General features: G+C 41.9%; 2 protein-coding genes across 2 annotated transcripts in view; one reads left to right on the plus strand and one right to left on the minus strand.

The window, feature by feature from the left end:
• Positions 1-25,668, plus strand: part of GMDS (GDP-mannose 4,6-dehydratase) — a 659,903-nt gene that overhangs the window by 607,262 nt on the left and 26,973 nt on the right. The window lies entirely within an intron of this gene.
• On the minus strand, positions 20,113-20,901 carry LOC117027357 (nascent polypeptide-associated complex subunit alpha). The gene has a single exon (XM_033115017.1). It carries the CDS (start codon positions 20,867-20,869, stop codon positions 20,222-20,224), a length of 648 nt encoding a protein of 215 aa, XP_032970908.1. The 5' UTR covers positions 20,870-20,901; the 3' UTR covers positions 20,113-20,221.

Raw genomic sequence — 25,668 nt, forward strand, 5'->3', positions numbered from 1 at the left:
ATAGAGTCGGAATTAGTGATCGCCTGAAACTGGAGAGGGGCTCTGAAATCCTAACCCTCATTTGTTTTCACAAAAGTTCAAGCCACGGTGGGCCTGCTTGATCCTCTGCCAGCTGCTGTGGGCTGATCGATGGCTTGTTTCATGCTGTGTTTAAAAATATGGAATTGGGAATTATTTGGTACACTCCGAATCCCCGCTGAAATGTCTGGTTGGGCGTGGTGAGGAGTGCAGACCCAGTCATAAGCTGCTTTTTCTGACCAGCCCAGAAAGGATACTAGGGAACAGCGTTCACTCTAGCCCTGTGCTGACTCCAGCTTCTAACCAGCAGCATTCAGAAAGCCTCCTTAGAAAGGTCAGAAGAGTACCGCGTGAGACAGGGCACACAAACCAGAAGGAAATTAACCCTGAAATTTGCGTCACTACTGTGTCATTGCCTGGTGAGGTGGTTGGATTCTCCTGAGGTCCCTTTTACCTCTGGAAGATACTCAGGCAGGTGGCCAAATAGGTCTCCTTGCACCACATGTAAAACCTCTGCAGTCTGTCATTTCTGGAGACCTTTTATCTAATCTCAGAATTCTGTCTCAGCATCTGAGTTTGCTTACTGAGACCAAGCATTGTGAAATGCCTCTTTTTACACTGATTTTAGAGACTTAAATAATGCCCAAGAATGTTAGATATAAAACTGGAAACTTCAGAAATACTTTTGTTTCTAAAATTATAATTGTATGGAAAGAATTACACAAAACTCTAGGTCTCTTAATATGTATGCCTGCTTACACACACACACACACACACACACACACACACACACACACACCACCTAATCAATTGCTTGTAGACTATTTTCTATCATAGCCACCCTACTTCCTGTTCCCGATTACTTCTCCCCTCTTCCACTCCATTTTTATCCTAACCACCCACCATCCCATGCCCCCCAGTTCTTTCCCATTCTCTTGTCACCCCATCTTCTCTCTCATTCATTCATCGTGACTTGGGCACCAGACCACCTTTATCATTTCAGAAAACATAGCATAGCAATTGCTTCAAGGTTACCGGTACCTCTCAAATTACCCACACCTGTCATCTCCAAGACAGACCCAAATGTGATTGTAGTGTGTGACGACTAGGCCCTGTCTGATGCAGGCCAAAACACAATGAGGAAGTCTGTGGTAGTCCTGGATTCGTGATTTTGCCCATTTTTAATTTATCTTATACATATTTTAGGAATGCACAAAATGCTTGCCTCTGAAATCATCAGAGGATGTAATTCATTCTGTGTTCCTGTTTATTTACTTAGTGGTTTACATGCACATACATCTGTGACTTTAGGCCTAGAAGATAATGATGCCCTGTATTAGGTATAGTCTCTGGCAGTGGTGTGGTGCTGTTGCTTTTGGCCAGACCCCAGCGGCTGCCATTCGTTTTCCTCATCACTGTGGTGTTTCACAGAAGAGCAACCTAGGATGAAAGCTGTCTTCCCTTGCTTGCTTATTCTGAGCAGGGCATAGAGTGAAAGGCAGCCTTTAAACACATGCACCAACATGAATGTGTCTGAAAGTCGTAGATGAGAGCGATAAGCCTGCCACCAGGCTCCGGTAGGCTGGCATCTCTGTGGGTCACAGGTTGCTTAGAAAGGGTAAGGGCGGTGCAACTGACTGACACCTTGGAGCGTTGTAAGTGCTGGTAGGTTACCGTGGTTTACAGAATGCTGCTGTCAGATCTTCACCCCCAATCCATAAACTCAAGCCTTCTGAAGGCCCTCACCGTTGCTGGGAGGTGAGCAACTTGGAAATGAGCTTCATTGTCTAGGATTTCGAAAAGCCCCGCAGCTATGTGGTGACAGCAAAACTCTGAGCAGAAGTCCGCCCTGGGAGGGAGGAAAGATGAGCAACTTGTAAAGAGGTGTGGTTCATTGAATCCAGCCTCAGAGCAAGAGTTTTCATGTTTTCAGAACTAAAATGCATTTTTTAAGAAGTGCTAGGCAGTCACCGCAGGCCATGGTTTGACCTGCAGATGACTTCAGCTTTTGGAACCGTGGAATGCAGAATGAAAACTAAAAATACAGCAGAAGTCAGAAGACAGTAGGACTCGATTACCTCTCCAGTGTCGCCTTACCTTAGGAAGATTATGTTAGAGCATGTCTATTTAATTTTCTTCATTTTAAATGTTCTTTTTAATTATAAACCAACTTAGACAATATCCTAGTTTTTCAGATTAGTGTACTTTTTTCCTCTGGCCTATCACAGTGTGGATAAACCAATTCCATTTAAATATCTGAGCTGCTGATTAATTAAGAAAAACTAAAAATCAGTTACCAGTCATGATGCCTCAGCTTACAAATCCCACATTCCAGTGTGTGTTACATCAAGTGGAAAAGGTTTGTCTAATTACCAGAACTTTTCCTAAAGCATTCTCCTCACACTTTTAGTTTAGGTGGAAAAATCAAACAAACAGAAACCCTTCATACTAAAATAGCTTTTTCAAATCAAAGCAGGGAATGTATAGCTCCTTGTGTAACACGCCCATGCACAAGACACCCCTCTCACCTCTGTCTCACCACGGGTAACACCCTCTCCTTTCCAAACCGTTGCCCTCTGGCCCCATACTCCCAGAAGGCCACCCAGCACCCAGCGAGGCTTCCTCATTCTCACCCCGCGTCAAGTGGGGTTGAAATCATGCCATCCATTTGATCCTTCCTAGAGACTTGATGGGTCTGAAAAACACTGTTTAAGCTTTCCCCTCCTTTGTAATTCCAAGTGGATATTCCTGAGAAGCCCACCAAACCTTCAGGGGAACGGGGGTGAGGGGGGTTTTCTGTGGTTTTTACAATCACTGGGCCATCATCCAACAGGTTGTGACAACTCTTGATGGCAGACCTCCACTTCTAAGTGTCAGCTTCATAAACTCACTGTGAAGTGCTGTGGAATGTGATGACATCATTTTTCAATACTCCCATTTAAATAGCAAAGCACGCAATACATGTTACTTCTTTTTATTGAAGTAACAGAGGAAGGTGTTATTCACGAAGTGCATTTTTCTCTCTGAACAAATGTTTCCTACATTTGTTGAATCCTAAAGAAAGATGGGAAGAACCTTAAAGATCACAGAATCTGAAATGCATCCCAGAGAGAACGTGTACCTTGGAAGAGTTGTAGAGCCAGAAAGAAGCTGAGCTGCCATCCCCTCTGAAGTGCACGCTTTCAGAGGGACAGGCCAGGCCATTCTGGGCTCACGAAATTGCCCAAACTGTGACAGTACCAAGTCTAGACCACAATCTTCCAAGGATCTGTTTCAGTGTTTTCTCTCTCTATCCCATGAAATAAATGTCTTTTCTGTTGCCTCCTTCTGAAGAAAAGGAAAAATATATAAGAATTCTTTTAATCAGGCTAACAAGATATTTGACAGAGTTTTTTTAGACCTCAGTATTAGATTTCACGGTTATAGAGAATTCTTATAGAGAATTTTTCTCTTTACTAGTTGATTTCTTCACATTATTGATTTGAGTTACACGTATGTTTCCTTTAAATCTGTGACTCTTCACCAATTCCAGTGTATGTGAGGTTTATATGAAAATACCTCTTGATAACTAACTGGTTTTGTTGTCCTGAGCTGATACCCTGGTACTTGTTTGATATGGCAAAAATCAGATGATTTTCAAAAATATTTCTAACTTAATAGTATTTTTTCCCTTAATGGAGAATATTCTGTTTTGATGTTTGGGTTCCTTTTTCTTTCCTCTTAAAATATTTACATTGTCTGCCCACTTTTTATAATTTATAATTCAAAAATTTTTATTGATAAGACATTTTTCAAAGTAACTTGTATTAGAGTTTATAAATCTTATAGTGCAATTTGCTTACCAATGTACTATTTTAGCATTTTAACAGAAAGTGACAGTATCCTACTTATTTGGAATCTAAGCCAAAAAGTAACCGAATACTCTTTTTATACAAAGTTAAAAAAAATAATAATAAAATTAAAAAAAAAAAAAATATATATATATATATATTAAACAAACACTTCTAAGGATGGTCTTCTCTTTTGAAATAGCCTTACATTGAAGTATGTTTATTTACAAATCATAAATGTATCCTTACCTTTTGTGATGGCATGATCCAAGCTGTCTGAATGGAGAGAGGGTCCCAGTTCTGTATTAGAAAGAAACTTAACTGGGACAATAAATATGTTCAATTTCTCTCAAAATGTCTAAGTTACTGATAAGTAGGACACATTTTTTTTTTTTAATCAGAGTGGCCACCTCAGAGTAAACATTTGAGAAAAAAGAAAAAAAACTATTAAAAATATGTCACTTAAAAAAATACAAAAGTGTTTCAAATCAACTCTCCTACCCATTTCTATGCTGCCATTCCACCAAGTGGTCTTCAGAAAGGACTGTCACCATCAATTTTTCATTCTTAAAGGATTTTAATTCTTTCAGCATGTCCATATGGTTTTATAAAGCCCCAGATACCCAGTAAATCCCCTTGGTGTTGTAAGACAAGATTGCTGTTAAAAAATGTTTAGGCTTAGTCAGCTTCTTCTCACCGCTGACTTCATGAGGGGCCCTGGGAAATGGTGTTTATACTAAGCTTAAATTGATAGGGCAAGTTTAATGCAGTCGGGTCAAAGGTACAACTGCTTAGCTGGTCTCATCAACCACTCAAGTTTCAGCATTGGTTTATAAAGAAAGGTCTGTAATGATAACATCTGGCTGCTTGAGCGTGACTGCATTCTGCCTACTATGATTGAATGGAATTTAATGGTGGGGAGGAGAAAACCTAGGGCAATTTCATTCTTGAATTATGGTTCCAAATAGATAAGGCAAAATGGCAGACTTTGATCAATCTGGGTCTGGCCATCTAGCAGTTTGTTGAGCAGACGTGCTTCTTTCATCTCTACCACCCCCTCCCCCTGACACCCTATAAGACAGCCATACTTGCTGAGTCAATGGCAGGGGCCCAGGGTGGGCCTAGCTGCCACTTGGCTCATGTTAGTATGTGCTGAAGCCCTACTCTTTGGTGTTGCTCATCTAGGTAAGCTCTGACTTGTTCTGTGAGGACTGTAAGGGTGCTTGTGCTCAGCAGAAAACACAGCACCCTTTCCCCAGCACCCTTTTCTCCATAAATGCCTGTGACCAGCTGGGAGGGTTGATTATATTAAGTGCTACACAGGAGGTGCCTAGCCAGCCCCGTTCATGTTGTCAAAAAAGAGAGAAGTTAGTTCCTGATCCACCATCATTCCAGTTAGCTTACTCCATGCCAAGGTTACAAGGACACTGTGACCTTGGGAACCCAAAATGTAAATGTGTCATGAATCAGCTATAGACGTTATCGGAGATGCCTACTACACAACAAAGGCAACGAAACAGTTCAAATTATACCCCAGGATCCCAAGGGTCCTGTGCATTCCGTGGATACTCCATAAATTCTATTAATGATCACAACACCGTAACATAAAAAGCTGATTGTGTAAGTATAAATTCATGTTACCTTTATATCATTGAGTGTCTGTACAACTTTTTAAATTTGCAAGAACTTCTTTTTAATTTAAACAGGTAGACAAAAACTTAAATAAATCATAGCAGAGATTTACCTCCCTGGTACAATAAGGCTGACAGAATGGGAAGAAGGGACAGTTCTCTGATGCTTCACATTTACCACATTTGCTCCATAATGTTCTTGCTCTTGGTGCCTCTTCAGGACCAACAGAAGAGGAGCTCTAGCCCACAAATCCATAGTATAAAATAAAGAGGGTATAGAAGGAGACACATGCCTTGTGGTGCAAGTGAGAGGACCTTGGGACAAAAGTTTGATTCCCCGTTCTAGAACCTCATGGCTGTCTGACCTTAGGGGTCTCACAGAGCCTTTGTTTCTTTATCCATAACATGGGACAGATGTCCAATCTACTTACCTACTACATACTTACTTCTTGTGGCTATTGAGAATCAAAAGTGATATATGTGGATATCCCTTTGTAGACTCCCAGCCCTATCTGAATGGAAGTGTCATTATCACTCCTCCATTGATTGTGCATATGGCTGACTCCTCTTAGTGTGACCAGAGGTCAAGTTTAACTCCTATAGGTCACTGAAATTAGAAATAATGTCCTCAGAAAGTCTACCAATTATATAACTCAACTTGATATAACAAATCTAAATATACCAAAATGATAAATTAAAGATGATATTTAGAAAGTAGTCCTTATTTTAGCTCAGTGGGGTCTGTTTCAGAGAGCAAGCTTCATCATCACATTTCAGACATGATTATACTTACAAATGTTCTATTCTTCTAGGGCGATAGCCCTGTGTGAAGCAAGGCGCATGCATATCCTTCTCTCCCTGCTCCATTATCTCGTCACTGTCTTCTTCATTTTGCTCTACTTCATTCTTAACCCAGTCGCCACTGACAAAGCACATCTCCAGATGACAAGCAAATCAGGAATGTATGATCACCAGAAAGAAGGAGGCCCTCTGCTCTGACCACAGTAAAAGAGGAAAACCAGAATGCCAAAAACAACAGCAAAGCTTTCTGCCCTATACTTCCGTGTCAGATATTCATTCCTACCTCAGAAGAAAAATGGTTGAAAGTGATGTATAAAATGAGTCTAAGATTGTCTTATTCTTTGCACTAAAAGTCAAGGGTCTACTCCCCTTTTCCCTTTTATACTAATATTTCATTTTCACTTTCAATTCCTCGGCTGGCTCATTACTTCTCTAGCACATGGAATTGAAACTCTTTAAAATAATTGTGATTATACACTTAAAAGCCCTTAAAAGCATAAGCCACCTTTGAATACAGTAGAAAAAAATAAACAACCAACTGCCAACTCCATGAATCCTGCTCTGTCCACAGGAGTTACAGATGAGGAAGCCGACGGGGTGTGTGGAGACTGTATGTATTTACACAGCTCATATGTCATATATAAGTGACTATAATGAACACTACTGAAGTAAAACATGTTAATACTACAGTTAGAACTATTTTAACTTCAATTTTAAACGTTCTTATGGCCCTATACCTTTGATATCAATGAAGTAGAGAAATCTCTACCTGAACGTGCAGCCTCTTTACTGCTGTCTAGGATTTTCCAAGCTAAACATTATGCTTAAATATTAGCATATAGCAACTGAGGGCACTGTGCTAATCATTGGGCCAGAACTGCAGCTGATCAGGGAAGAGTTCACATGGGCTCAAACTCTTCAGCACTGGCAGAGTGACATAGTCATCTGGCTGACAGTACAAAGAGCATCGTCACTTTCAGCTTTACGTGATTGTCCGTGTTGTAAATGAAAAACTGGGCCACACACGGGGGTGAGAACGCTCAGGAGAATGGGACACTCGTTCATCCCAGGTCCCTGTAAGGGGAAATGATTCAGTTCCACTGGGGGGCAAAACTCCCAGTCTTCCTTCCATAGGAGTGAACAGTGAGGTTGTAAGAACGCACCTTGGCATCACCCTTGGTGACAGACCATGGAGCTGGAGGGGGAGCTGGCAGGTGAGACAGGGGTCATGGGCATAAAGGAAGTACATGCAGGACTCAGAAATCTCTGAGGCCAACAAGTCGGCCCAGGCTTTTACAGGTTTCAACCAAAGGCTGGGCAAGATTCTAGTAAAAGGAACAGATTCTTGATCTTAGAAAAAAAATCAAGATCCAAAGTTGGTCTTTTGGAGTAAGAATGTGTAACATTTAAGGATTAATTTGATAAAAATAAATACCAAAGTAGAAAATTTTACTGGATGGCTTTTTTTATTGTAAAGAAACTATAATAGGTGGTATGTGCAAGGATTAAGCATTTATCCAACAGATTCTTATCGGGTGCCAAGCACTGTGGCAGGCCTTGGGGGTGCAAAGTCCCTATGCGTAGGATGCTTACCTCCTGATGGGAGGACACAGACCATAAATAAATGAGTCTATCAGGGGACATATGTGCTGTGAAGAAAAACAAAGCAAGGTAAATGGTGATGGAGGCAGACCTCTCTGATAATGAGAGCTTTGGGCACAGACATAAAGGAAATCAGGGAGAAGGCCACGCAGACCTTCCCACGAAGGGTGTTCCGTGAGCACACAGGCCTACGGCAGCTATGTGCTCAGCCAGCTGAAGGAAGAGCAGAGGGGCCAGTGCACATGCCAGTGAGCAGGGGCTGGAGGAAGAAAGGAGGTTAGGGAAATGGCCGTGGGCTGGTCACATAAGGCACTATAGGCCATGGTTAGAGTTTGGGGTTCTGGTGGATGTGAGAGGGGAACTGTGGGCTTGTTCTGGACAGCAAGAACACCACAGTGCAGCTTGCATTGGTAAAAGCTGTGGAAAGAACTCTGTAGGAGGCATGGGTGGAAACAGGGAGAAAGTATCGAGGTTTTCAACGTTCTAGGAAACTTTAGGGGGTTCCAGTTAAATACATCAGGACAGGAGGCAACTGAGGGCACTGTGCTGCGGGAGGTTCCACAGTTTGGACTGGGCTGGTTCGTAAAGGGAAGCAGAGCAGCCTTTTCTGAGCCAACACCCTCAGCTCTGCTTCTGGGTGCTCTGCCTGCACACGTTTCAGGACCCTCGGTTCCCGTCACTTCCCAGTACCCCTTTTGAAGACAACCCAAGTTGAAGTTCTCTCCCTTTCTCCTTCCCATTGCACATTCTAGAAAAGTTCGAGATGCTAAGAAAAGCTACAATCTGGTTTTAAATACCATAAATAAGAGTGAGTTCTACGAAAATAATTTCACTTTAGGTTTCGTCTCTTCCCACAGAAGGAAATGTCATATTTGAAAGGAAAAGGTCAGACCTGTCTTCCAATATTCAGAAAGAGGGTCGGGGAGATAGGGAGCTTTTAGTAAAATAAGTAAATGCAAGCCTATATCCTCCATCTGGCAGTCCCATTGCAAGGATTCGTAGACAACATTTTGCCTCTGAATCCTTGTTTAGTCATTCATTCAACAAATGTCCATTCATCCCAAAGCAGTGTTCCTCCCAGGTGACTGCCATCAGCACCTTGGCAGGAGAGAGCACAAATGTTACTCAGGAGTACTCCCCAAATTTGCATTGTCAGCAAACAACCAGGGAAATATTGGGATGATCTATGTCAATTTGTGTTTTCTAAAAAGTGAAGGGATTTTCCTTGGCTCTGATGACAGCATATCTAAGTTAACGTAAGCCAACCGGTGTGACATATATGAACCACTTGAATGTTTCTCCTTGGATATTCCAATATGTTAGGTAGGGTTTACTAGATTCCTAAGAATGTGCTTGCCAGAGATACACATGGGCCTAGGGCTTCCTTTGCCTTTTCCGGCTTCTCCCCACTTCCCTAAGACCATTCTCAAGTCAACTGCACCTCCTCGTATGGCAGCTGTCCCCCACAGCTGCAGAATGCCTGAACTGCCCCCAGCACGGTGTTACTAGCGTCTTTACAGCCACTCCCAAACCTGCACCTCCTCCCAGTTCTTCCTGCCTTTCCATGTATTGAAATGCCCGAGTCCTTCCCTGCCGTGGATGGTGCAGGATGGTCATCGTTATCCAGACCTGGTTTGAATTCTAACTATGCCTGAAAATTGACCATTGGTACCTCAGTTTCCCATTCCTAAAAATGAGGATAAAAATAAAGTGATATTCACCTGGTAGAGCTGAGTTGAGGACTAAATACGTGACTATTGTAAAGCTCCTGGTACACAGAAGGCATTCAGGAAATGCTGGGTCTCCTTCCTTTGCCCAGTCTCCCATGTTCCTTCCCAACTTCCTACCCTTTCTCGCCACCTTCAGTTGCCAAGGCAATTCATCTTTCACCATTCAGTTCTCCCTTCTGTAGTTCTTTTCATTCTCAGTTACAGCCTCCATTTCCACAGGGTAGATTTTTGCTGCTGTTGCCGTTGTTTGTGAGGACTCTTGGATGGTAGGCTCTTCCTGCCCAGGTCTGCTCTTTTCCTCCATTTTTTCCTCCCTCTGTCACCCACTCTTTAGATATGACATCTGACTTTTCCAGCTACCAGCCTGCCTGAGCATTCTCTTCTAGCCAGAACTGTCAGTGCACTTCCCGTGTGGTGAGGGAATGCAGAAGCAAAGGGCCGTCCTTCCTCCACCCACCACAGCTAGACAGAGCAGTGGACTAGCCAGAGCACAGCTGTCACTCTCCTGCTCTCTCTCATCAAACTCTTACTGACCATTCTGGGTTGCAAAGTGATCAAGGAGCGGCTTCACCTTGTGGAATGAGACAGGGTCTGACAGACAGCCTGAGGCTTGCCTCCTCTGACACTTGTCAGCAGGTCTGCTGTAACCACAGGCCCTCCCACAGAGGTGCTTCTCAGCTCCCTACTAAGGGTTGAGGTGAACCAGCTGACCACACCACTAGCACACCTGGGTGTGAGTTTGCATCAGGTGCTTCTAATTTCAGTTCCCAGACCCACTCTGGGCTTGTTGTGTGGCCTCAAGCAAGCCACTTAACCTGTCTGTTTCCTTATATGTCAGATGGAGATAATAATACTTAACTATATCACAGGGGTGTAGTGTACATTAATTAATTAATGTTTGTAAAGTGCTTTGAAGATGCAAAGCTGGTTAAGTGTTTAAGTATTCTGATGATAGTTCTTGCTTATTATTAGAACCTTCCCAGGTTCCTGGACCATCAGTCACTGATTACAACTAGGTTCTAATAGCACCTGCTGTGCAATCCACTCCGGGCTGTAAGGCACAACCCATGAGAATTTATCCCAAATGGATTTATAATTTGAAAAAGATGTCAGGAGGCTGCTGCCCGAACACTGGGCCAGTTACAGGGCTTCTACAGTTTTCCAGAAGCCAAGAGGACTGCACATGGTGCCTGTTGAAATTGCTTTCATCTTTTATGTGGAGCTGCTCAGAGAGACTGAAAACTGCCTGCTGGGACTTGCAGTCTCCTCAGGTCGTATCTCAAGGTCAAGATGGAGAAAAATGGAGACTGATGTGTGACCAGCACGGATTTATTTACAATCCATGGAGCTCTGCTGGAAAGAACGAAAGTCCCTAATATCCGTGTCCCTAATATCCAGGCAGCCCTCTGAAAGCTTACAGGTGCCGAGCGTGAATATTCTTTGCCACCCCACTTTTGAGGTTGTGTCTATTTTAAAAAGACTTTGTAGCAGGATTTGGGCTTTAGATTTGCCACTGTCCTGTCGTGCGGGGTCTCTGGTCCCGCTCCCTACATAAGAACGCAGGATATGGTGAGGCCAAAAAGGAACGCCCACGGAGCCATAGGTAGGGGAGTCATATCACTATAGTCTCGCTGGCAGCTGGGTTGAAGACAGGAAGCAGGAGCCACACTGTCTGCAACCTGCTGTCCACTTCTCTACAATCTGCAACCCTCACTCCGCCATGCTAACCGCAATCCACGCTTGCTAGCTCAGCCACCATCTTCTTGCTAGCCCCCATTTGCCGCTAGCGTAGCCACGGCAGTTACATTAGTGGCCAATGGCTCACTGGTTACAGCTGACGGCCAACTAGCCACAGCTGATGGCCATCCAATCACAGTTGATGGCCATTTACTACCTGAGCCAGCACCTTTCTATGTGAGGCCGAGAGCCTGGAAACTGCACTCCTGGCTCTGTCCCCACAGTCCTCTAACATGACATGTTCCTTGTATCTCACAAAACAGATAGGTAGGTTGAATTCAGGTACCAGTGAGCTAATGATCAGAAGAGAAAGAATCCATTCCAACTTTGTTAGAGAGGTGGCTCTTACCCAGTTGATGGAAGAGGTGACTGGAGCAGACTGCGACCCCGCCAGTTACAGTGTTCATCATACTCTGTGCCTCATGACACTAACAAAGATGTAATTCCTGCACGTTTTTTCCATTAACATACATCTTCATTTTTTCCTGCTACAAGTGCCACTCGTGACACCCCCCCACCCCCACCCCCTTACATCCTTTTCCTCCTCAGCCTTTCTGGAGAAATACATGCCATTTTTGCAATATTTTCAAAGTTTCAGAAAACTGAAATGGCTTTCTGAGATTTTATGAGTAGTTGCGTTGTTTTTGTTTCTTTTGGATGTTGGGTGCTATAAGCCCAAAGACTGAGCTCCACACTTCAAAGTTGTTGTTTTTTATGAAGCATTAACTAGCAATTAAGATTTTCAGATTTCCTGTAGCGGAGGTCCTAGGCTTTCCCTTACAATTACCCCAGCCCCACCAAGGCCCCGGTTGGTGACTGGCACGTGCACTGGGAGCTTGCCCTTGCCGGTGCCTGACTGCCCCGCATCAGATTCGCGAGGCTTCGCAGGGCGCTGCAGCAAGGAGTGCGGGCGTGCGCGGAAAGCGCTGTGCACACGTGGTCATCAGGGCGCTGCGTAAGTCCCTGCCGTAACATCACAGGCAGGTCGGTGGCATGGGGCGCACGACGCGGGGCCAAGCACCGGCCTCTCACGGTGTCCGCAGCGAGGCCACGGACACCCCCTTCTGGGGCGCACAGGGAGCCTGAGTGTAACGAGGGTTCCCTTTTTCTGGTGATTTTAACTTGTTAGGGAAATGAAGTGGGTTTGAAATGGATGTTAATACTTTTAAAAATGGACGGTACAATCAGGACCATCTTTTTGCTAGCGGCTGGCTTCAGTTTCCTGAGTCTTTTTCAGGTGATGGCATGCTCTTAAAGCCCTTTGAAGTGTGCTGTCGTGAAGGTCAGAGTGCCAGTGTCACGGGCCGTGGCAGAGTTGTTGACAGCTGGGACTTACATGGAGTGGAGCAGGACCCAGGGAAGGAGACATACTCTTCTCTTGGTGCCACCTGAGTGACACTACCCTTTGGTTCACTGGTGGGCTCTGTCGCCCACCTGCCAGTCTCTTCCTTTCCCTCTAGTCCCTTACTTGTCACCCTTGCTTTTTGGCACAGCACCCAGCACACTCACTGTGGGAGCCGGGCTGCGGTGCAAACCTTCAGGATTTGGTGCGCGTAAGACTGGCCCTCACTAGACAATCCGGACCCAGGGACAAGCTTTAGTTAAAGCGACTTCCACCGTGGGATCTTATCGGGGTGGAAATGTTATAAAACTGAGGTATGGTGATGGTTGTGCAACTTGGTAGAGTAACTGAAAACCACTGAATGAATCGTGCATTTGAAATGGGTGAATTATATGATATGTAAAACATGCAACAATGAAGTCGTAAAAAAAAACCAAACACTCTCCCCAGAGGTACTCCCAGCATGCACTCTGCATGTCATGTCCCTGGCCCAGCCCAGCGCTGGGATTGGTCAGCCTTCCTTCCCTCAAGCAAATCCTCACAGAGGCTAAGCAGGGTCTGTTTTGCCCCATGATGAAGACTTGGTCACTAGCTCACAAGGCAGCTCATTCCATTGTCAGAAAGCTGTTTTCTTCTATCAAACTAAAACCTGCCACCATGAAATTTCTCCGTCTGTCTACCCCAAAAAGTTCGGACCGCTTGCCCACGTGAGTCTTTCAGATAGTAGAGGACAACTCTCAGGCCCCTGACCCCAAGCAACGTCTCTTGTCTAAGAAAACCCTAATTGCACCTCACGTCCCTCCTTCCTTGGACACTGGTGACAACAGGCTTGGCTGGGTGACAAGGCCATCCTGCTAAGGTGACTTTGGTCAAGACATTGGCCTCCCCAGGGCTGGTGTCTCAACTCCTGATTTATAAGAGGAACTTTGAGCTAAATAATCTCCCAGGTGCTTTATATATTCCAGATTCTACAGTTTTGAAATGAAGCATTATGAATGTATATATTGATTTTTTTAATCTTGCTCTTTTATTCTTTAAAATAGAATTTATTCATTCAAAGAAGGTGCTTTTTTTCTTCATGATCAATAGACTTCATATGACTGAGTATATCATAAAGTAGATGAAGCATTAGGTAAAAACAGAGTCAGTCTTGCACCTGCACCATGATGCCTGTGACAAGTTCCCACCTTCACACAGGTAATTTTGTCTCTGGAGTCTGCTGGTGGTGGAGGCATGGCCAGCAGGCAACAGAGCTACACTGTACTTCTTCAGCAGAAAAGCTGTAAACAAAACGAGTTTTCACAAATTGTGGCTTCAGCTTTGAAACAATGAACAAGTTCAACTGTGCTCAGTAGAGGAGCAATTGTTGGATAAAGAGACAGTACAATGTACACCTTTAGCTTGAAGAATAGCAATATTTATAAAATCAGTTCATGATGATTCACTCGAATTAAGGAGAAGACAACCCTCAAACTAATGTCTTTCAGCTTAGAATTCAGGGGCACGTTATCTAGATAATCACCTGGATGTCTCTTTGCAAACACGTGCCCTTTGCAATCCTAGCCTCTGAGCTGTTCCGTCAGAATGTTCCAGATTGTGGGGCCCCAGTGCTATGCAAGGCGGAACTGAAGAGAGAAGCCAGTGTCCTGGGCCTGGGCTGCACACCACTGCCCCTGAGTTCACCTCATACTTCACAAAGGAGGGAGGGACATTTTACTTAAAATTATTAGGTGAGTCTTTTGCTTGTATGTACATCTTTGTTACAAGAATATTTTGAAGGAGTAAAGAGTAGAATTAATGAAAGAATTTAGCTTAACTCTCACGGGCAAGAGAAAGTGACTGAGACAGGGATGAGCCAGTGTAGAGTGCCCGCCCTCAGCTGTTACTTTTGATAGAAACATTCTACAGCACCCACGTGGTCGCTGCTCCTGAAAGAACACCAAGGACAGGACATTTGGTCTCATTTCACAAACTCGGATAGTGAAGGAGCCACGTGAATACCAGTGAATAAAGGCCTAGCCCTGTTTTTAACAGTGAACGGTATCTGTGTCCTGCTTGAAAGCATTCCTAAGCTAGTTGATGTTGTAAAATAATACAGAAAACTGACATTTGTATTGTGACACGAGTTACCAGCGGTTATCTCCTGGCTCGTCTGGTTTTTATGATCCCCAGTGTAGCTGCCATATCGAGCCAGCCAGCGTCTCGGGGCTCAGCCTCTCCCATTTCAGCACCTGCCTAAGTGCATGAGTGCGCCTTCCAGCAGGGGCCTGACGGACCCTGTCTGCAGGCCTGCGCCAGACGAGCCAGCCCCTCTGTGCCTGAGCACCTCACCTGGTTTTACCTGGGAAAACACCCACGCAGCAGAGTCCCCACCGTGCCCATGAGCACGTCATCCGGCCTCCCTGCTCGTCAGGAATCTGGTGGCACCCTGCTCAGATATCCATGAATCAGCCAGGAGCACTGCTGTGCCTTCTGTGCCGAGCAAGCCCTGTCGAGGGTCCCGATCACCACAGGAGGCCATTGTGCTGGAGGACTCACATGGTCATTGATGAGCCACTTTACCACGACCTGCTTGGGTAGCTGACATGGCCATTCTGCGCCCGCTGGCACGGCCCTCATGTGCTCCACGGGGGAGCAGGTCATGCCTGCCGGGCCCACCATCACACTGTGACCACTGGATGAAAGAATTAATTCATCATTCGAGTCTCTGACAGTGTCATGATGAGTGACCCTATAATACATCCAGGTTTTTCATCCCCAAAACAAGTTTCTTCTCAGTGATCGGCCTGGTACAGAATGTAAGTTTGACTTCAGTGAGATGGGACGCTGGGTGAGATGGGACGCAGCAGAGGTCCCTGGGTGAGATGTGGGGTGTGGGGGACAGGGCCCTGATGACGCATGCCACTCCATGGTGCCAGTACTAACACACGTACCTGTCTCCCTCTGAGGAGGCCTCCCGCATGGTCATCTGGGAGGCCAGACTTCAGTCTTTCCTTGTGCCTTGTGAACATAATTGTGAAGATCGTTTCCTGGTGAGGGACCATTTGCAGGAGCCCTTCTGCACCACAGTATAGACCTCAGTCCTTTGCTCAGTAGTGTTTCAGGTGTGTGGAGGGAGAGAGCCACAGTGTGCAGCCAGGGGCCAAACCCAGGTCAGAAAGTGTAAACTTATGTTTTCTAGCAAGCAAACCAGTCTACTTTACCATATGGACTGATTCACCATTTACAAAGCTCTTTGCAGATGTTACCTCATTTGAGCCTGAATTTGTGATTTGTGGTTGTAAATCTGCCTGGGGAACAGGGTGAAAGAAAAGAGTAGGGCAAAAAGCATTTTTCTAAAATGAATAAATTGCTTCCTCATTGACAAAAAAGGGATAAACCTGGGTCTAATTTAGAAACTTAACTTGTAACTGACTGTGGAGGTAGTAACTTTCTCCTCCGAATTGCACAGCTGTGAGGCTCTGGACCCCACGTGCCTCAGCACATGCTTCAGATAGTCAGGACTCCAGAATCGTAACTGAGTGTTTAGAGACGGTAGTGAGGCTGTTTCCAAAGCTCAAATACCAGTGGTAAGAGAACAGACTCGTAAGTTATTTGTTTTCTTTTTAAGAAAATTTGAGTTAACCTTATTTGAAAAATTGGCCCAGTTACGTTGGAAAATTAATCTTATTAGTTAAGATAATTAACTTGCATAAAAAAGTGGAAATAAAAGAAATTCAACCTAATGGATTTGGCAGATGTTGTCATAGCTGGGGTTATGGGGACAGATGCCCTGGGTGTAAGTACCAACTCCACCACTTACCAGCTGTGTGACTTTGGTCCAGTTACTTAACTCCTTTTCCTCGTACTTGACATAAAGATGTTACCATGACTCTGAGAAAATTACTGTTTACCATAACATGATGTACCATGGCCAAATGAAAAGCTCTTAATTGTTGATTCTGGGTGGTATATATAGACATTTATTATACTCTTCTTTCTAGTTTTGTGTTAAAAATGTTATAGGCTTTCAACCTAAAAAAAATAACTAATGTATGTATTTTACATAAATAGGAAAATTCTTAACTTAAAAAAGAGACATATATGTATACACAAATACATATACTTATATACGTTAGTTTAAACAGAAAATAGTTGAATGAATGGCTTTAGAAATTTAAGAGGAAAATTATCATAATCCATATATTCATCCCCACGCTCTTTTTTTTACTTAGTGTTGAGTTTCCAAGATGTAACCAGCACTGTGCTAGGTGCTATAATACAAACAGTAAGGCTTAGAAACCAACTAAAGGAGTAGCTCTAGTGTGACACTTTTTGAAAAGTAAAGGAGAGTTAATGATTTACTACAGTAATGATTTCTTGATTTATTTTTGAGGGTTGATTATTTCTTATTATGGTAAAATACACATAACATAAAATTTACCATCTTCACCATTTTTAAGTGAACAGTTCGGTGGCATTAAGTACTTTCACATTGTTGTGTGACCATCACTACCATCCATCTCCAGAACTCTTTTCATCTCTCAGAACCGAAACTCTGTCCCTATTAAACAATAAATACCCACACCTTTCTCCCTTCAGTCCCTGGCAACCACCATTCTACTTTCTATCTATGAATCTGACTACTCTAGAGACCTCATATAAGTAGAATCATGTAATATTTGTGTATGATTTATTTCCTTTTGTGTATGATTTATTTCACTTAGGATAATGTCCTCAAGTTTCATCCATATTGTAGCAGAATTTTCTTCCTTTTTAAATCTGAACAATACTTCATTGTATGTATAAACCTCATTTTGTTTATCTGTTGGTCTGTTGATGGACACGTCGTTTGCGTCTGCCTTTTGGCTGTTGTGAATAATGTTGCTATGCACATGGATATACAAATATCTCTTTGAGACCCTGCTTACAATTTTTGGATGTATACCCAAAGGTAGAATTGCTAGGTTATATATTCATTCTTTTTTTTTGAGGAACCTCAATACTGTTTTCCATACCAGTTACACCATTTTACATTGCCACCAACAGTGCAGGATTTCAATACATCCTCACCAATACTTGTTATTTTCTGTCTTTTTTGTAATAACCATCCTAAAGGGTGTGATGTAGTACCACATTGTGGTTTTATTTATATTTCCGTAGTGACTAATCATTTCATTTGCTTATTGGCTATTTGTAGATCTTATTTGAAGAAAGGTCTATTCAGGTCCTTTGCACAATTTTAGTTGTGTTGTTCATTTTGTTGGTGAACTGTAGGAGCTTTTTATATATTCTGCATATTAATCTGTTGTCAGATATACGAGTATGACTTACAAATATGTTCTCCCATTCTAATGGGAGAACACATTGCCTTTTCATTCTCTTCATTGTGTCCTTAGATGCAGAGAAGTTTTAATTTCAATGCAGTCCAGTTTATCTATTTTCACTTTTATTGCCTGTGCTTTTGGTGTCATAACCAAGAAATTATTGCCAGATCCAATGTCATAAAAATATTCACTACGTTTTCTTCTAACAGTTTTATAATTTCAGCTCTTAAGTTTAGGTCTTTGATTCATTTGTTTGTTTCCATTTAATCTTCTTTTATTTTTCTATTATAGTTGATATACAATATTATGTGACATACAATATAAGTATGACATATAATATTAGTTTCAGGTGTACAATGTAGTGATTAGACATTTATATACCTTACAAAGTGATCACCCCGATAAATATAGTACCCACCTGGCACCATACATAATTATTATGTTATTGACTATATTCCCTATGCTGTACGACATCTGCATGACTATTCTAGTAACTAGCAATTTGTTCTTCTTAATCCCTTTCACCTTTTTCAGCCATCCCCCAACATCCCTCCCATCTAGGGGCCATCAATTTGTTCTCTGTATCAATAAGTTCATTTCTCTTTTGTTTGTTCTTTCATTTGGGGGGTTTTTTAAGATTCCACATATAAGTGAGATCATATGGCATTTTTCTTTCTCTGTTTGACTTATTTCACTTAGCATAATATCCTAGGTCTAGCCATGCTGTCACAAAAGGTAAGAGTTCATTCTTTTTTATAGATAAGTAGTATTTCATTGTACATTTGTACCACATCTTCTTTATCCATTTGTCTGTTCATGGATACTTAGATTGCTTCCATATCTTGGCTATTGTAAATAATGCTGCAGTTAACATAGGGCTGTGTATGTCTGTTTGAATTAGGTAGTGTTTGGGATTTCTTTGGCTAAATACCCAGGAGTGGAATTGCTCTATTTTTGATTTTCTGAGGAATCTCCATACTATTTTCCATAGTGGTTGCAACAATTTACAATCCCACAAACAGGGTTCTCTCAATCCCACAAGGGTTCTCTTTTCTCCACATGCTCACCAACATTTATTTTTTTGTTAATTTATTGATAATTGCCATTCTGACAGGTGTGAGGTGATACTTCATTGTGGTTTTGATTTGCATTTCCCTGATGATTAGTGACATTGAGTCTATTGTCTATTGGCCATCTGTATTGGCCATCTCTTTGGAGAAATGTCTGTTATGTCTTCTGCCAACACAAATCAGATTATTTGTGTTCTTTTGGTGTTGAACTATATGAGTTCTTTATACATTTTGCTTATCAACCTCTTACCAGATACATCATTTGCAAATCTTCTCCCTTTCAGTAGGTAGGCTACTTTTTTGGTTGTTAATGGTTTCCTTTGAGGTGCAATAGCTTTTTAGTTTAATGTAGTCTCATTTGTTTGCTTTTACTTTTGTTGTCTTTTGCCCTGGGAGACATACTCATATCCAAAAAAAAAACATTGCTAAGACAAATGTCAGTGAGTTTATTGCCTATGTTTTCTAAAAGTTTTATGCTTTCAGACCTTATATTTCACTCTTTAATCCATTTTGAGTTTATTCTTGTATGTGGTGTAAGATTGTGATCCAGTTTCATTCTTTTACGTGTGTTTGTCCAATTTTCCGAACGTCATTTATTGAAGAGATTGTCTTTACCCCATTGTGTATTCTTCCATCCTTTGTCATAGATTAACTAACCATATATGTGTGAGTTTATTTCTGTGTTCTCTATTCTGTTCCATTGATCGATGTGTCTGTTTTTATGCCAGTATCATGCCGTTTTGATTACTACAGCCTTGTAGTATAGTTTGATATCAGATAGCGTGACACCAACTTTGTTCTTCTTTCTCAAGATTGCTTTGGCTATTCAGGGACTTTTGTATTTCCATATGAATCTTTGGATCATTTGTTCTAGTTCTGTGAAAAATGCCATGAGTATTTTGATAGGGCTTTCATTGACACTGTAGATTACTGTGGATAGTAGGGAAATTTTAACCATGTTAATTCTTTCTAGCCATGAACATGGCATGTCCTCCCATTTATTTGTATCTCCTTCAATTTCTTTCTTTCTTTTTTTTTTTTTTTCCCCACAAGAAGCCATAACTTTATTAATGATAGAAACAGTACAAATTTCAAACCAAGCTGCAGTTATTCTTTTGAAACACCAAAAAAAGGTCCTTGTCTTTTACAGATGGTTACATCGTTAATTCCATAATAGCATTTACAATATCATTACTGTTGTTCTTTAGGGCTCGGACTGCCTTTGCTCTCGACACATTTGCTTGTGACATGACCAATTCGATGTCCTTAACTTCCACACCTGTTTCATCAACCTCTTCCTCTTCGCTCTCCTCTTGTACAGTTGGAGTCTGCGTGTTTTCTTGAATGTTTGAGACAGCTTCACCTTGAACTTTGAATTTCTCAGCAGCTGCTAGCTGTGCTTGCTGAGATAAATCCTCGATCTTTGCTTCCCCGAAAACTATGTAGGTATCTGAAGCTGGGCTCTTGTAGACATCTGGTTTTGTGATGACAAAGAGGATATTCTTAGATTTCCGGATAGTGACCCTAGTAACCCCTGTAACCTGTCGAAGGCCCAGTTTGGACATAGCCTTCCGTGCCTTCTTTTCACTCCGGCTCTGTTTTGCTTTACTGACGGGTTCTTCATCGATTTCAGCTGCTGCTGCCAACTGGGCTTGTTGTGTGGTAGCCTGTGTGGAATCTTGTTCCTCAAGCTCTGGTACTGATTCATCACTGTCAGATTCTGTTCCAGACCCTGTCTCAGCCTGCGGCTGTGGCAACTCCTGCTCTGTAGCAGGAACGGTTTCTGTGGCTTCACCGGGCATTTTGTGCGGGAAACGCGAAACCAAGATGGCGGCAGAGCCAATTTCTTTCTTGTGTCTTATAGTTTTCCAAGTACAAGTCTTTTACCTCCTTGGTTAAATTTAATCTAGATATTTTATTCTTTTTGTTGCAAATGTAAACAGGATTGTTTTCTTAATTTTTTCTTTCTGATTTTTTTGTGTATAAAAATGCAACCGATTTCTGAATGTTAATTTTTGTGTCCTGATACTTTACTGAATTCATTACTTCTAATAGTTTTTTGTACTTCTGTGGTGTTGGTTGTCACTCTCTTTTATTTCTGATCTTTTTTTTGCTTTTATTTTTTATTGGGGAATATTAGGGAACAGTATGTTTTTCCAGGACCCATCAGCTCCAAGTCAAGTCATTGTCCTTCAGTCTAGTTGTGGAGGGCGCAGCTCAGCTCGAAGTCCAGTTGCCATTTTCAATCTAGTTGCAGGGGGTGCAGCCTACCATCCCATGCGGGAATTGAACCGGCAACCAGCAGCTCAGTGGCAGCTTGTTGTTTTCAATCTAGTTGTTGAGGGCGCAGCTCACTGGCTCATGTGGGAATTGAACCAGCACACCTGTTGTTAAGAGCTCATGCACTAACCAACTGAGCCATTGGACCACCCTCTGATTTTTTTTTTTTTTTTTAATTTGGGTTCTCTGTTTTCCTTGATGAGTCTGGCTAAAAGTGTGTCAATTCATTTATCTTTTCAAAGAACCAACTCTTGGTTTCATTGATATTTTCTTTCTTTCTTTCTTTCTTTCTTTCTTTCTTTCTTTCTTTCTTTCTTTCTTTCTTTCTTTCTTTCTTTCTTTCTTTCGTGTCTACTTCATTTATTTCTACTATGGGCTTTATTTTTTCCTTCCTTCTTCTCACTTTGGGCTTCTGTTTGTTCTTCTTTTTCTAGTTCCTTTAGGTGTAAGGTTAAATTGTTTATCTGAGATTTTTCTGGTTTCTTGAGGTAGGCTTGTATTGCTATGAATTTCTCTCTTAGAATTGCTTTAGCTGTGTCCCATAGATTTTTAGGGTCATTGTGTATTCATTTTCATTTGTCTCAAGGTATTTTTTTCCTCCTTGATCTTGTTAACTGACTTATTGTTTAGTAGCATGTTTTCAGCCTCCATGTATCTGTGTATTTTTTGTCCTTGTAATTGGTGTCTAGTTTCATATCATTGTTGTCAAAGAAGGTACTTGATATGATTTCAGTCTTTTTCAATTTATTGAGGCTTGTTTTGTGGCCTAACATATGATCTATCCTGGAAAATGTTCCACTTGTACTTGAAAAAAATGTATAGTCTGCTGCTTTGGGGTAAAATGTCCTAAAACTATCAATTAAGTTCGTATGTTCTAAAATGGCATTTAAGGCCACTGTTTGTTTGTTTGTTTGTTTGTTTGTTTTTGATATAAATATGGCTACCCAGCTTTTTAAATTTCAATTTGCATGAAATATCTTTTCTCATACCTTTACTTTCAGTCTGTGTATGTCTTTTGATCCAAAGTGGGTCTCTTGTAAGCAATATATGTATGAGTCTTGTTTTTTTATCCATTCAGCCATCCTGTGTCTTTTGATTGGAGCATTTAGACCATTTACGTTTAAAATAATTATTGACATGTATATACTTGTTGATATTTTATTAATTATATTTTATTGTTTTTGTAGCTCTATTCTGTTCCTTTCCCATCCTCTTGGTCTCTTTTCTTGCATATTGATGACTTTCTGTAGTTGGATTGGATAGTTATGGTTGGATTACTTTCTCTTTATTTTTTTGTATACCTCTTACAGATTTTTGGTTTGTGGCTACCATGTACTTCATATATACCAAGCTATGTTTATAGCAGTCTATTTTACATTGATTGTTGCTTAAGTTTGAACAAATTCTAAAATCACTACAATTTTTACTCACCCCCTCATACTTATGTTTTTGTCATTATTTTTTTATTTCATGAGTGTGTGTATCCCTTAATTTATTGCTACAATTACATGTGATCTTTCTACAAGATCTAAAAGATCTTGTCTTTTAACCTTTACACTAGCTTTATAATTTGTTGAGCCACTGCTTTCACGAAATGTTTGCCTTTGTCACTGAGGGTTTTTCTTTCCTATATTTTCTTAATTTTATTTTTGACCTTTTCTACATGAAGAAGTCCCTTTAACATTTCTTGTAATGCTGGTCTAGTGGTGATGAACTTCAGCTTTTTTTTTTTTTTTTTTTTGGTCTGGGAATCTCTTTAGCTCTCCTTCAATTCTAAATGATAACCTTGCTGGGTAAAGTAATCTTGGTTGTAAGGTTTTTTTTTTTTTTTCCTTTTATCACTTTGAATATTTCATGTAATTTTCTTGTGCCCTGCAAATTTTCTGTTGAAAAATCAGCTGATTGTCTTATGGGAGCTCCCTTTATATGACTAACTGCTATTCTCTTGCTACTTTTAACATTCTCTTTTTGTCTTTAACTTTTGGCTTTTTAAATATGATGTGTTTTGATGTTGGCCTCTTTGAGTTCCTCTTGTTTGGAACTCTCTGTAACTTCCTGGACTTGGATGTTTATTTCCTTCACCAGGTTAGGGAAGTTCTCAGTCATTATTTCTTCAAATCAATTTTTTCAATTCCTTGTTCTCTCTCTCCTCCTTCTTGTACCCTTATGATGTAAATATTGATACACTTGATGTTCTCCCTTAAACTATCCTCATTTTGTAATTCTGTTTTCTCTTTGCTGTTCTGATTGAGTGTTTTTCCACCATGTTGTCTTCCAGATTGCTGATTTGATCCCCTGCTTCATTTAATTGGCTGTTGATTCCTTCCAGTGTATTCTTTGTTCTAATTATTGTATTCTTCATTTCTGACTGGTTCTTTTATAAGTTTTCTATCTCTTTGTTGATATTCTCTCTGAATTCATCTATTCTTCTCCAAAGTTCATTGAGTATCCTTATAAACAGTGTGCTGAACTCTATTTAGTAGATCACTGGTCTCCATTACACTTAGGTTTTGTTTTGTTTTTGTTTTTTTTTTTGGAGTTTTATCCTGTTCTTTCATTTGAGACATGTGTCTTTGTCTCCTCATTTTAGCTGACACTCTGTGTTTGTTTCTATGTATTAGTTAGATCTGCTAAGTCTTACAGTCTTAAAAGTGTGGCATTACATAGAAGGTGTCCTGTAGGCCCAATGGCTCAGTGTCTCTGGTCACCTCAGCTAAGTGCTCCAGGGTGTCCATTGTGTGGGTCATGTATGCCCTACTGTTGTGCTTAGCTTTGATTGCTTTGAGCAGGTCAGTGGTTGGGGTTGACCCTCAGGCTGACTGGCTATGAGGGTCTGCTGTGACTACAGCAGACAAGCTGTTTGTGCAGGGGGTCACCCCATGGAGCAGGAGTCAGTTTAGTGGGGCTCTGGTGCCAACTGTGGTTGCTCTTCAGGTATGTCGGTTGTAGAGCTATTTGGGTAGGGCTCTGGTGTGGCCCAAAACTGGCTATGGGTGTGTTGGGTCTGGAGCCTCTTGGGAAGGGCTCTGGTATGGGCCAAGGTCAGCTGCTTCTTGTTCAGGCTTGAGGCTGCTTGGTAGGAGCTATAAAGTGATACACAGTTGGTTGCCACTTTGCTGGGCTTGGGAACTTTCAGTGGGCACTATAGTGTGAACTGAGTCCGGGTGCTGCTTATGCTGTGTTTGTGGACCTTTGAGAGATTCTGCAGAACTAGCTGAGGGTGGCTGCCACTCGTGTGGGACTTGCGGATTTTGGGGAAAGTCTTCAGCATGAGCCGAGGTAGGCTGTGTGTGTGGAGGAGTCCCTGGAAGAGACTCTGCTGGGGAGAGAGTTAGGTGGGGTAGGGTCTCAAGGAATCACTTGAGTGGGGTGAATGGTGTTAGCCAGCTTAACGAACAGCACAGATTTGGCACCTCCCTGAGCTGGGCCAGCTGTGTCAGAGGAGAGCTCCACAAAGGAAAAATGGCTCCTGCCAGTGCTTCTATCCCCTGAGAGAAATGTCCCTGTCCCTGCCCTTCCAGTACTCACCCTGAAATTAATCAATGTATTTCTTCTGGTATATCCCTGGCACATTTTGAGCTGTTGCCCCTGTGCCAGAGCTTATCACAAATGAGTTTGTGCCCGTGCCCTTTAAAAGCAGCATTCTCGGTCTCCTGCAGTCCTTTGTCTCCCTGGGACATAATCCCCACTACTTTTCACAACCAGTGATGGGTACTCCTCTTCCTGGTACTGTTGCCCCAAGATGGGGAGCCCAATTTGGAGCTGAGACCCCTCGATCCTCAGGGAGACCTTCACAGCCGAGATAACCCTCCCATTTCTTAATTGCCACATGTGGGTGTGGGGCCTGCCCAGTCTGTGTCACTGCTGGTCTTACTGTGGCTTCTTTGTAGCTATAGTTATGGGAATTCTGTTCAGCTAGTCTTCGAATGGTTCTCAGTGATGGTTCAATAATTTAGTGGTAATTTTTGTGTAATTGTGGGAGGAGGTAAGCTCAAGTTTATCTATAAGTCCATCTTGACTCCGCCCTTCAGATCTGACTCATTTTGAGTTGATTTATGTATATGGTATAAGATAAGGGTCTGACTTCATTCTTTTGCATGCGGATATCCAGCTTTCCCATAATCATTTATTCAAAAGACTGTCTTTTCCCCACTAAATAGTCTTGATACCCTTGTCAAAAACCATTTTATATATATGAGGGTTTATTTCTGGGGTCTCTATTCCATCAGTCTATTCATCAGCCTTTATGCCAATATCACACTGCTTTGATTACCATAGCTTAGTAATAAGTTTTGAAATCAGGAAGTGTGAGACTTCCAAC

Source organism: Rhinolophus ferrumequinum, chromosome 9 (assembly GCF_004115265.2).
Source record: "Rhinolophus ferrumequinum isolate MPI-CBG mRhiFer1 chromosome 9, mRhiFer1_v1.p, whole genome shotgun sequence".
In the NCBI taxonomy this organism is placed as follows: domain Eukaryota; kingdom Metazoa; phylum Chordata; class Mammalia; order Chiroptera; family Rhinolophidae; genus Rhinolophus; species Rhinolophus ferrumequinum.

Excerpts from the sequence above, each read along its gene's own strand:
- LOC117027357 (XM_033115017.1), bottom strand. The coding sequence starts at position 20,869 with ATGCCCGGTGAAGCCACAGAAACCGTTCCTGCTACAGAGCAGGAGTTG.